Source organism: Engraulis encrasicolus, chromosome 21 (genome assembly GCF_034702125.1).
Source record: "Engraulis encrasicolus isolate BLACKSEA-1 chromosome 21, IST_EnEncr_1.0, whole genome shotgun sequence".
Taxonomy (NCBI): domain Eukaryota; kingdom Metazoa; phylum Chordata; class Actinopteri; order Clupeiformes; family Engraulidae; genus Engraulis; species Engraulis encrasicolus.
Genome location: NC_085877.1, coordinates 28,466,898 through 28,479,732, shown reverse-complemented (window position 1 = coordinate 28,479,732; position 12,835 = coordinate 28,466,898). Strand labels below are relative to the sequence as shown.

Sequence of the window (12,835 nt, the reverse complement as noted above, 5' to 3'; positions counted from 1 at the left end):
TGTGTGCATGTAGCCTATGGATGCGATCTTCTGGTTTAGATACCCAACTGGTTGTGCGTGTGTGTGTGTGTGTGTGTGTGTGTGTGTGTGTGTGTGTGTGTGTCTGTGTGTGTGTGTGTGTGTGTGTGTGTGTGTGTGTGTGTGTGTGTGTGTGTGTGTGTGTGTGTGTGTGTGTGTGTGTGTGTGTGTGTGTGTGTGCATGTGTGTGTGATTTTTGCACATAATTCCTGTCCGTGACCATGTATATCCATCGTGTATGGAATATAATATTTGTGACCGTGTATATCCATCGTGTATGGAATATAATATATGTGACCATGCATATCCATCGTGTATGGAATATAATATTTGTGACCATGCATATCCATCGTGTATGGAATATAGTATTTGTGACCATGCATATCCATCGTGTATGGAATATACTATACAGAGGTGAAGCCATGTATTGCTTTTGGGTCTATTTGATTTGCTTGTCTGTTCATTTGTCTGTCTCTTATGTCAGCAACTCATGCAAAAAACTCTATAGGATGTAGGTGTATAAAGTTTTCAGGAAAGATCAGCAATGTCCCTTAGATGGCCTGTGCAAATAGACATTACAGCACCAGTATGATTCCTTAGAAAAATGTCAAACTTTTGGTAACCCTTCTTTTTACACTCTACCCTTTACACAATTATTACTGTGCATTTTCTGGATAACAAGTAGGTGACAAAGCAAGGTTCCATGGTCCCTAACCTCTACAAGTGGTAACTACAAAGTCAATACTAATTAAGTGGCTATTGGTGTAAAGAAGGATGTACTGTGGTGTACGGTGTCTAGTTTAATTTAAAATGTAAACTTTAGTTTAAACAATGCTCATCTTTGTCCACAGAGCTGCATGCGAGAGCGTTCCTGTTTACTACCTGTAGCGCCTCTATGCGTTATTGTGACATTATAAAAGAATGTACTGTATGCCAGCGATGCAGGGCCCTTCAGTTTGGGCACCCGAAGAGCTTGAAGTTTTAAGAGTGTTGATACAGCAGTGGGCAAGTTTTCAGCGAGTTTTTTGGGGGGAGTACTGGTGGATTGTCTACTATGTTTGATAGTTTGTGTTCACGGAGGTTCAGTGATTGCCCTTTTACACAACTTCAGAATCTGTTATGCTACAGGTGTCATGATGGAGTGTGTGATTGTCCCCCACCACCTTCCCTTTGTCTTCGTGGACAAGCGTATGACCTGGAAGGAGGCCCAGCAGTACTGCAGGAAGAGCTACTCTGACCTGGCCACCATAGGCAACATGGATGACATGCAGATGATGAGGACCAGCGCCAAAGGCTACAGCGGGTTAGCCTGGATCGGGCTGCATCGGAGCGGAGAGCCCAGCTGGAAGTGGTCCCTGCGGAGGAAGGCTCCTACAGTCCTGAAGAGACTGGATTCACTGCATGGAAAGATGGAGAGCCTAATGGGGACATAGGGGATTGTGGAATAATGACAAGAGAAGGACAGTGGCATGATGAAGCGTGTCGAATAGAGTTTTATCCAGTGTGTTGGATACATTGAGAGTAAATAGAATGGAGGCCAAAATTCTATTTCATTGTTGAAGCCAAGTTGGAGCCAAGGTTGGACCCAAAAAGACCAAAAAATGGCCAAATCCCATTCATTCCTATGAGAGACATAAAACCCTGTATCTCCCTTAAATGCCACTCCAGGGGGATCATTTTTCGCTCAACTAGTAGGTCCCCTTGCTCTCCAACTTACCAGGGTGGTGATTTTTTGTGGTGATGTTTTATTTTAGAGAGATATTAAAAGTTAAATTGACCAATGAGCATCAGAACATGGTTTGATTGTCAGTTAGAAGTCTTGTTGTTGTCCAATCAGCACCTGCGTTTGGCGTTGCTAAGGTGGAATGTAAGTTGGAATGTTCCCAAATCTGGCTTCAAAGCGTTGAATGGCAAAATAGCGTTGATTTGGCGTCCATTCTATTTACTGTCAATGGTTGGATACAATGGTACAATTGGTTCTTACAATGGTAAGAATGTGCAAAAAAAAAACATTGTTCCATGCATTCACACCATGTTGAAAACAAACCCGGTAACACTTTATTTTAGGGATACATCTATAAGCACTAATACATACAATGTTAATTCCTGCATAAGTAACTTGTAAGGGATGTACTAAGCAAACGCTAAGGCCTACTAGGTCGTTACTAAGGTTAAATTGGTAATAAATCCCTTATTGTACATGAACAAGACATTTGCGAATACATGCCTAACAAATGTTTGATTTTGCTTTGTATGCCTTACAAGTACTTATACAGGCACATTGTAGGCCTATGTATTAGTGTTAATAGATGTATCCCTAAAATAAAGTGTTACCAAACGCATAAACCTATGATTTTCCTTCATGCCATTAATGTGGCTGTGATGAATGGTAGCATGAATTGAAAATATTGAATAGATTTTCAGAAGTTACAATATTAGACGTCCACATAGCTGGTAAATAAATTCTAAGTAGGAATAAGTCAGCATGGTGGCCTTCACATCTTTTGGGCGTGATAAGACTACAGATTGCTTTACATCTCATTTGATTCAACAGTGAAGTTGAATGCAATCAAATGATTTTAGCATCTCTTTTCTCTAAGCTCTTATTTTCTAGATTATGCAAACAAGAATGGCCATGATGGAATTTGTATTTGTTTTGCCTCAATGCACAACGACATCATACTGTATGTTTGTCTTGCAGAGTCCACTGAATCATATCATCCAATGAGGGATGCAAGAAGGACCTGGAGGGCAGCTCAGAGCTACTGCAGGGAACACCACACAGACCTGGCGAGTGTGAAGAACAAGGAGGAGCAGGAGGAGTTGAAGTGGCAGGGCTATCACAACTGGATCGGCCTGTTCAGAGACGACTGGGTGTGGTCCGACCAGAACAAGTCCTCCTTCAGGTACAGTCATGAAGAAGTTAGCCTCTTACTGTAAATGGGGTCGCCGGCGGGCCTATTCACTATGTTCTGAAAATACTGATCTACATCATAACAACATTGCTATGACAGTACCGCGGGCCTTAAGTAACAAATTAAGACATAGTCATTACAATTTTGGTGACAGTAAGGTTATAACATAAGCTCTGCGCTAAGGGGTTAAAAGGGGAGGGAAGGATTTGGGGTCAGTACACAGGGTTCTAGCACACCTTGGTCATTATGGTTAGGTAGTTGTACCAGTAAGACCGTATCAGTCCAGACTCTATAATGTCTATAATGTCATTGTCATGGCTGCCCCCTGCTCATGGGACCCATGGTTTAAATCATGGGTGGGGAACCTTTTTCATTCGAGGGGCCACTTCAAATTCGGATAAAGCAGCCTCAAGGGCCATAAACGGCTCTCAAGATATCTTTCCCCACCCCTGGATTAAATGGTTGAATTTTGTTGTTTACTGTGCAGTATGATCATGATCACCAATAGGACTGCCTACTGCTTTCACTTTCAGGTACTGGAGTTCAATCGCACCTGATAACCAGGGGAATAACAGGTGTGCCGCAGCTTGGCTGTCTGATGAAGAGACATGGTTGGATCTCATATGTGCTCAGAAGCATCCTTTCTTCTGTCGCTCAGGTGAGCGTTGCTTTGACAGTCAGTTCTCAAAATTAGAATGAAAATCAAGTACAGTTAAACGATAATCCCAATGGTTTGCACAAATACACACATTTCTGAGTTGTTTGCAATGCAATGTAAAATCCAATAGAGTGAACCTCACAGATGATCTTTTGATGTTTGTTGCTGTCTCTGTTATTTGGCTTATTGAATTTGACTCAGCCTTCTTCAGAATGGAAAGTCTTGTGTTCGTGTTGCCTGTCCATAAAACCACCTTAAACATCCGTTATTTAAAAAGCTAATTTGTGGTCTTTACTGGTATTTCATAACAGGTTTTGTTGTGAAATGTGGTTTCCATCATGTTTTTCTTGCCCATTTTTTCATACTGAAACTACACTCCACCAAACCCGCACCTCCTCTCCTCTTTAACTAGATGACCTGGTGTTGGTGTCTTTGAATCTGACCTGGAAGGAGGCTTTCATGCACTGCAGGGAGCGTGACATGTATCTGGTGAACGTCTTCACTAAGGAGATCCAGACCATGGTGACCAAGGCAGCCAAAGATGCCACCACCCCTCAGGTGAGAGAGAGAGAGAGAGAGAGAGAGAGAGAGAGAGAGAGAGAGAGAGAGAGAGAGAGAGAGAGAGACAGAGAGAAAGAGAGAGAGAGAGAGAGAGAGAGAGAGAGACAGAGACAGAGACAGACAGAGACAGAGACAGAGACGGAGAAAGATGTGTCTGTGTCTGTGCCTTTACCCCTTCAGATGTGATTGACTGACTGATGATTAATGTATTTCTTTATTGAATGATTGATTGAACTGTCTTTACAAGTGGTGTACTCTACTATGGTTTATAAAATGTCTTGATCTTCCCCTAACCCCCAGGTGTGGCTGGGCCTGCGCTTCATGTGTCCCCTGGACATCTGGCACTGGACCACCAGGCAGAGCGTCTGCTACACCAACTGGGCCGCGGGAGGCTGGACTGGGAGGGAGGAGTGTGGGGCAGGGATGGAGGGGAGGGCAGGGGCGGTGCAGTCTGGAGGGCAGCAGCAGTGGGTCAGCCTGCCCGAGAGCACCAGACTCAACTTCATCTGTGCCACTGAGGAGGGTGAGTGTATTACGTGTGCGTGTGTGAGTGTGTATGTGTGTGTGTACGAGCGTACGTGTGTGTGTGTGTGTGTGTGTGTGTGTGTGTGTGTGTGTGTGTGTGTGTGTGTGTGTGTGTGTGTGTGTGTGTGTGTGTGTGTGTGTGTGTGTGTGTGTGTGTGTGCGTGCGTGTGCGTGTGCGCGCATGCATGCTAGTGTCCACCACTAAAAGGAAGGTGAGGTGGAGAGTAAATTACCTTTTCCTAATCAAGGGCTTTGCCCTTTTGTGTGCTTTAAAAAAAACTGCAGCTTGAACTATCCCTAAGATAACTCTAAATTAAACATACACACTGTATATAGGCCTATCTCTCTTTGTATTTGTCTTGCAGTGCTGTGAGTGTCCTGCAGGGGTGTCCAGGATGCTGCTGGCCTCTTGTGTCTGCTGAACTCCAGTGGTCTCATTGGCTCATGCTCTCTCTCCTACAACACCAGAGGGCACCACAGCTCAGCCATATGCACCACTTTAATAATGCTTATATATAAACGTAGTCTTGCAATGATATTTTTCTGTCTAGTATGGAAATATTGACATAACCTTTAGAATACATTGCCACTGTATCCTTCGTTAGAAATTTGAAAGAAAAATCCCTAAATACGCAACACTACACTACTCAATACTATGCTACACTCCACTCCACTACACAGCATCAAGCAACACACAAAATTTGTACAAAGTACAAGTACAAAATGTGAGCAGATTCTATTAAATCATTAAAGCTTATGTGACTACTGTATATAATTCAGCCACTGTTTAATGTTGAATTCGGTTTTTAAATAAAGTATTTCATTTGATTTCACATGTTATCATTCATTCATTCATATTCCACACTCATATGTCAAAGTATCTGTGTTGGCATCGATTTGTTGAAGTACTACTATTATGAATTGACCATATTGTTAATGTAATAATTATGATTTATAGTCATATGAATAACTGTTACATTAGTTCACTTCTGTGTTGGCATCTATTTGTTGCAACTTCTCTGAGGAAAGGTTCAGACCAGAGGAATTATCTACCTCTCTGGACAAGACCCGTACCCCTCTGGTCAAGACAGCCCTTGGGGGCCATCTATTGGCTGGTCAAAGTCAGGGTATATGTAATCATCACATTTACACACTGTAGTTGTTTATACACACAATACTGAATTAGAACATCTAGCATGGGCGTAATTGTGGCGGGTTCAGCAGGTGGTCGCACGAGGGCCAATGACCTTCAGGGGCCCGTCAACATCCCCGAACAAGCCTCCAAGTAAATATATATATATAATAAATAAAAATAAAATAAAAATAAAATGAGAACTTTGTAAATTCTGATTTCGTTGTGAAACAAATTGGTCTGTCACAACAAGCTATCAAAACCACATTACATTTCCTCAGTGGAAGTCAGCCTTGATGTCCGTGTATTAGATGTGAATTATCCTAAAATCACGTCAACCTCTGAAGGCCAGTGGTACAGAAGATACTCGCATCAGGGCTGACTTGTTACACCACTGACATCTAGTGCTAGATTTGCCCAGTGACACTCTGCATTCTTTCAACTTCATAAAAATATTCATTTTTTTCTTTGCTTCTTTTCATTTCATTAGTTGTGAAGGTAGATCTTAAGCCTATATTGTATCTTCATTCAGCCGTGGTTTCTTTTCCTTGTTTGATATTTTTAGTTTTCCTGCAATGCATGACTGAAATTTAATGGAGTTGAACAGAGGGTGTCATCGATAGCGGCTCTTCAAACTAAATTCATCAGAAACATGGACGTGCAGACTTGAACGTGAAAATTATTTGACTATCAAATAGTTAGTTTTTATGTAGCTCACCACCAAGCAGTCACACTTAGAAACCAGCTCAACCAGTTCAGCCATACACATACAGAAGTAAGGCCCAACCACTTAACCCCTTAAGACGCGGCTTTATATATTTGTTGTTACCAGTAAGATAATGACCAAGTCGCGGTGCATTACTAAAGGCCCTGTGTTGTGTCATAGTATTGGTTAGCTATGGTAGGTACGTTTCAATGACTATTACAGCGTGCCACTGGAGGTATGGCACGCATTAAGGGGCTACAATATTGATATGGAATTTAGCCGGATGTGCAGCTATGTATGATATACCAGTGTGCATAGTATGGGTTATTACAACTCTTTGAATTGGCTGTGCCCCCCTGGCAGGTGGGGGCCCCTCGGCCGTAGCAACTTTTTATTAGCACAGGGTATCCCAATAAAATGTATTCAGCCTTTTAATCATTATGAAGTAGGTGTTTATTGAAAGTTGTGTAATTTCCAATGTTTCATAGAATTTAAAGACATCATTTTACTGCTTTATCACCACCACCTGTTCTACAACTCTGGTCCAGGCACGGCTGACAAAGTTTTTGTGCATTTACTTCCAATGTCAGCATTCCCTTTCAGTGGCTGAAAAGGCTTTAGACATTCGTTTGGGAATAGGTGGTAACAAAACATTGAATTGATACTGTATTTGTAAATTCTATGATAGGCTACTTTGTAGATAACATGATTTTTAATAAACATCTACTTCAGTGTGATGTCCTGTGCTCTGGTGTACATAATGCAGAGTGTTAAAAGTCTATAAATCGGCTGTATCAAATATGGCATCTGTGACGTCTCTCATTTTGCATGCCTACTTCACGTCTTCTTATCCTACGAGTTTAAAACTCACCCACACACTGTGCATGCTCTGTATATGTGCATGATGAAAGCAATACATTAATTATCATTATTATTATTACTATCATCATCATCATCATCATCATTCTTATTCTTATTCTTATTGTCATTATTATAATGTTGCCCTAAAGAATCTTGATGTTGGGGTGTCATCCGCCTTTTGTTCTGTTGCCTGACCACCAGAGTCTTCTGGGTGTGTGCCTGCTCCACAGGGTCATGGAGTTCAGGTTTAGGACTAGGGTTAATCTGCCACTGTGTGCAAACTTGACATGAAATACGCATGGCAACCGTTTGTGCAAGAAATATGCATGCACAAGCATCCTGGGCCTTATCCCCTTATCCCCTTGTCAGACAATGTGGGGAACATAGGACCCTTTTTCTAAACATAGGTACGCTCCCATTTTCTCGCACAGAGGTCGATCTAAACTATTTGAAATGAAATAAGTATGCGTACAGCTTGGTGGTTTTGCATCAGGTGTCGACATGGTCCACCTGTGAATAAACAACAAGCTTGTGTTTGCCTATTAATGGCTTGCCTCCCCCCCCCCCCCCCCCCCACCCCCCCCCCCCCCCCCCCCTATTCCCTACTCCAGTGTTTCCCAACCAGGGGTATGTGTACCACTTGGGGTACACGAGCACACCTCAGGGGGTACGTGGAGAAATGTAATAATAACAAATACATGGAGTGTAGCCACTTTGGGATAGCAGAATAGTTGTAGAGCATGCGTAAGGGGGGTACTCTTCATACAACATGACTTAGGGGGTACGCGGAAGAAAAAAGGTTGGGAAACACTGCCCTACTCTGTGGTTTGGATCCACAACGTAGACAGATTTCAGCAAATGTTTCCATGCTTTCCCTCAGATTGAAACAAGCACATAAAGCAACATGGGAATCCCCATGCTACCTGTTACCAGCACTACAAAACAATCAACATGTATACAACAAACAATGCCAGAGTCTCACAAAACCATCAGTAACTGAAGAGTATGTACAGTAACATTGTGTTGCCTGTGCTACAAAGCCATCAGGGTAGAAACAGAACAATGTTCCTCAATGATTACGTAACTGACAATGTACGTAGGCCCCAGAGACCGTGAACTTCTCCTGCAGCCATATCATTTTACCATCATATGAGGATTAGTGTTGCCAGGGATGTCGTTCAGGGGGATAAAGTGTGACTGAGTTACAAGGGCCCCATGTATATAGTGGGCCCACACAGTGTCTGATTTATGCAGATATATGCCTGGGGGTGGTCCATTGGAGCTGATTGTACATAGGGCCCACAATTTGCTGCTACGTCCCTGAGTGTTGCCATTGAAATGCAGAATCAACATTTCTTCTTCTCTCCAAGCTCCATTGTTCTGGACTGACCCAAGCAGCACATTGCAGTGGTGATTGCACTGGCAGGAGTCGGCTATAAACAAGCTTCTGTCAATTAGGAGGAAAAGTAAACTAAGGAGATCAAACTTCACCTCGGGCGTTTGTTCTATAAAGTTAAGTTCGGGAAAGAAAAGGTAAGATAAAGCAAACCACGTTTTTCCTGACACATTTGTGTCATTATTTATGCGATAAGGATAAAGAAGTGTTTTTTATATTGTCGAATCTCTGAATTTTTTGGGACAATGGAGTATTTAGTAATCACCCATTATTATACTTAATGGCAATTTAGGCTACTTATTTTTCTTTTTTTCTCTCTTTTTGGCTGTCATGCCATGTGTTGTGTGTTATGCGGCAGCTATGTCCAAGACAAATTTCCTTTAATGAATCATGAACCGCAAATGGTGGAATAAACAAAAATCCTTTCTTTTAGACAAGTATCAATATCATTATGTTCCCTTGGCAATATGAAGACAATCTGGAGTAAACGCAACAGGGCATAATAAACTGTTTCCGTGTGTGAAAGGAGATTAACAGAGTTCATGTGTAATAGACTGTGTTTGACTCTCACTGTTCACATGTACATCTTATACACATTCACATTGAAATTGAAAGATATATTTTTCAGCAAGTGGGCTATTTAATATAGGCCTATGGCATATAGAAGAAAGCAGAGAAGTGAATGATACTGTATGTCCGCTACACTGTTAATGTTCCCAGTTGGTTAATGACACGACATTTCGGACCTCATTCCTTCTTCCAAGTGGTATTCATATAGACTGTTATTGGAAAAAAAATCAGCTTTCTAAAATTATAAAAAACATTTAACGTGTATTTTACTTAAATATAACTTGAATATACTAGAAAAAAATATATGCATTTGCTGTACCACAGAGTGGATTAAGACTACTGAATTAATAGGTAGATTTGTTCCTTCATTCCCTCATCGTTCTCTTAGATGGGTCCGTGTGTCACTTTGATGACGCTTCTGCTGATGCTGCTGTCAGAAGCCATCTTGACCTGTACAGCACAGGGCAGCACTACCGCCAACTCTCCAATAAGCCCATCTATCACCACCGAAGATCTATCTGACGCCACACTCACCCAGTCCAGTGACGACACATCTCAGACATCCACATCATCCATTACCTCTCCCACTACAGTCTCTACAACACTCAGCACCTCTATGGCAGTTACCACGGCAGCAGGTGCTACTACAACGACAACGTCAGCCTCTACTGCCACAACAACTGCGGCTTCGACCACATCTACCAGTCCAGCAGTGACTGTGTCAACAGACACCTCAACCATAAGGCCATCTGGTACAGCTGGGGCTGCTGCTAACACTACAGACATCCTTTCCACCACAACATCAGCCGTTTCAATGGGTGACAGTAGCATGACAACTAATTCTGCAACAGCTACATCGCCTGGAGCAACCATGGCTCAGACCAGTGTTTCCTCATCTTGTGACGTCTTCACATGTCGATTATGCTGGACAGGTTTGTAAATGTCACACAGATACAGTTGTATTTTCAATTAAGGTTATGATGATGATGTTAGTTCCATTTTACACGCTACTGTATTTAACACTTTCTTACTGAGGTAACTTGAAGAGATCAGACATATTTCAAGGCTATTAACAAAATAGTGTAGAATCCCTAGAAGAATTAATAAGGTGGCATGACTGTTCACTCATTGCTGAAAAGACTCAACTAACTCATAAGTCATAACAATACTGTTATTACATTACCAAGACCCTCAGGTAACAGATTAAGAATATAGGTCGTTACAATGTTGGTGACAATAAAGTTATAACATAGCCTCTGCACAAAAAGGGTTAAATATGTCACCAAAATCCATCCATAACTTTTTTGGTTGGGTGAAACAAGATCAGACATTGTGTCTTAGGCTGAGATGATACATGGACATGTACTTTTGTGTCATTAAAAAACGTTTCCTTTGCAGGTTTTATTTTCCAGATGGTGCTACTTTCTCAGTTGTGAAGATGACCTGCATTGGCATGTGGATTCTTAACCCCATAGAAATACGCATGCTGACCTCTGATATTACCTTATTCAATATTATCCTACATGCACTTGGGAACACTTGTGAAATAAATACTTGAATAACAATGTATTATACTACTTTTTCTGTGACTATATAACACCAAAACAAGCATATTGTATGACAATGAAATGTGTTTATATGAAACATGACAAGAGTGAAATGCATTATTGATTAAGCCATTTTAATAATCATTTGTGCAGTAATTATAACAATGACAACATGTTTCAGAGATTCTAGCAATGAATTACACATTTCATTTAACATCATTAAAGGGTGATTACAGAAGTTCATTTCTCAACCTTGTATTTTATCTTTTAAATCTCATATATACTTATTTACAGCATATGTGTTTTTTAAATAATTCTTTCTTCTCTCAGACGTTATCTGGCTGTTCTGAATGTGTTGTGCTTGTGTAATATAAATAATTATAAAAAGATAATTATGTGATTCAATGGTAAAAAAAAAAAGAGAGAAGTACAGTACACTTTGGATACACTCTCTGGAGCAGAGTGGGGTCAGCTGCCTTTCGCAAGGACTCTTCAATCATGGTTAGTGTAAGGAGATGGAAGGGCGGTATTTGAACTGACAACTCTCTCTGCTCCTACTCAAGTTTTGTAGTAATTTAAACATCTTTGGAGGTTTAATCATCACTGAAAATCCTGGAAAAAAATCCAGACAATGACACAGTTGTTTCGAGGCAAAAAATGTGAGTCAGTCCAAGAGACACAAAGTTTTTCACCTCTTCAATTTGATGTAGACGTGACTCAACCGGCTGAGACAGATCAAGTAATTGGATGAGGTGGCGTATATTCAAAAGACAAAAGACAGGGTAATCACTAATCTTCACTCTTTTACCAAATGTATGAGCCTCCCTTAATTTCTTCACAGCCTCGTCAATGTTGTGCTTTAAACTTGTTACCAACTGATGCTCCCTTTGTATCTGTTTAATTAATCCAGTCTCCTCTACATTGAGTGGATTAGGTTGCAGCCTAACCACATTCACCAATTTCTCTTCGATGAGGTTTTTCTCATGCATCACATGTTCTGCAGCTTGTTCAAGGTCTCCCAGAGCTGCTCTGATATGACCTCGGCCCTTTGCCTGCAAGACACAAAGTGCGCGATTGTACAACGCAACAACATTCTTATCATTTTCCTCTAATGCTCTTGTGTACATCTCAAGGCTCTCCTTAAAGCTACCCTGAAGTCTTAATTCATTTCCATATCTTATGCAGAAGTGCACTGCAGAGGATGGAGACTTTCCTCTTTCTAAGTATTCCTGAGCGTATGTCATCGATATCTGGAAATTGGTCTTCATGGTCTCTTCGGTTTCATTCTCATTGAAACGTATCAGAAGCCACAGGCCCCAGCATTCATGCATCGACTCAACAATCGCATCAAGCTTTTTGCTGTCTTTGTGGTTTTTATATAGCTCATCGAGAAGCTTCAGATAATCAGAGAAGAGATCTTCCTTCTTTGTCATTTTTGGTATGTCTTCTCTCAGGTATGATGACATCCTCTCCTCCACTAGGCTGTCCCTTGCCATTTTTGCATCTATAACAGCTGTTTTTCTTGGGTTTTTCAGAGAAGTTAAAATGACATTCAGAGTTGCTATCATTTCCTCACGTGACTGTTGACTGCTGTGTTCTTGCGTGATGAACTCTCTCAAAGCTTGACTTAACCGCCTCTGCACATGCTCACCACCTAATTCCAGCATCACCACGTACAAATGCCTCATCAGTTGTGCTAACATGTGCAGAGGGGATGTATTCCCAACCATCTGTACAATGGTCGGAGCTGAGAAATGATTGAAACACATGATCAGTTGAGCAGACCCTGGATTTCCCTGACGTGCACTGCGACCAAAGGCTTGATTTTCAACTCTGATGTTCAATGGTAGGAACGTTTGTAGCACAAAGAGACCTCCAGCTGCACTGACTTCTTTGGAGACCCTAAGATCTGTGCCCCGACCGGCCAAATTTGTTGCTATAATGAC

General features: G+C 41.4%; 1 protein-coding gene across 1 annotated transcript; it reads left to right on the top strand.

Moving 5' to 3' along the window:
* Positions 1-2,742: 2,742 nt before the first annotated feature.
* On the top strand, positions 2,743-5,115 carry si:dkey-88n24.6 (uncharacterized protein LOC555551 homolog). The gene is made up of 4 exons (XM_063186836.1): positions 2,743-2,924; positions 3,538-3,591; positions 4,453-4,675; positions 5,043-5,115. The coding sequence occupies exons 1-4, from the start codon at positions 2,743-2,745 to the stop codon at positions 5,097-5,099; spliced, it is 516 nt and encodes a 171-aa protein (XP_063042906.1). The 3' UTR covers positions 5,100-5,115.
* Positions 5,116-12,835: the final 7,720 nt, after the last annotated feature.

What these genes read in the sequence shown, in the direction of transcription:
- si:dkey-88n24.6 (XM_063186836.1), top strand. Translation starts at nt 2,743, where the DNA reads ATGAGGGATGCAAGAAGGACCTGGAGGGCAGCTCAGAGCTACTGCAGG. An exon ending in CAGAACAAGTCCTCCTTCAG is followed by an intron (nt 2,925 to 3,537) that starts GTACAGTCATGA and finishes TGTCTGATGAAG; the next exon opens with AGACATGGTTGGATCTCATA. An exon ending in CATCTGTGCCACTGAGGAGG is followed by an intron (nt 4,676 to 5,042) that starts GTGAGTGTATTA and finishes TTTGTCTTGCAG; the next exon opens with TGCTGTGAGTGTCCTGCAGG.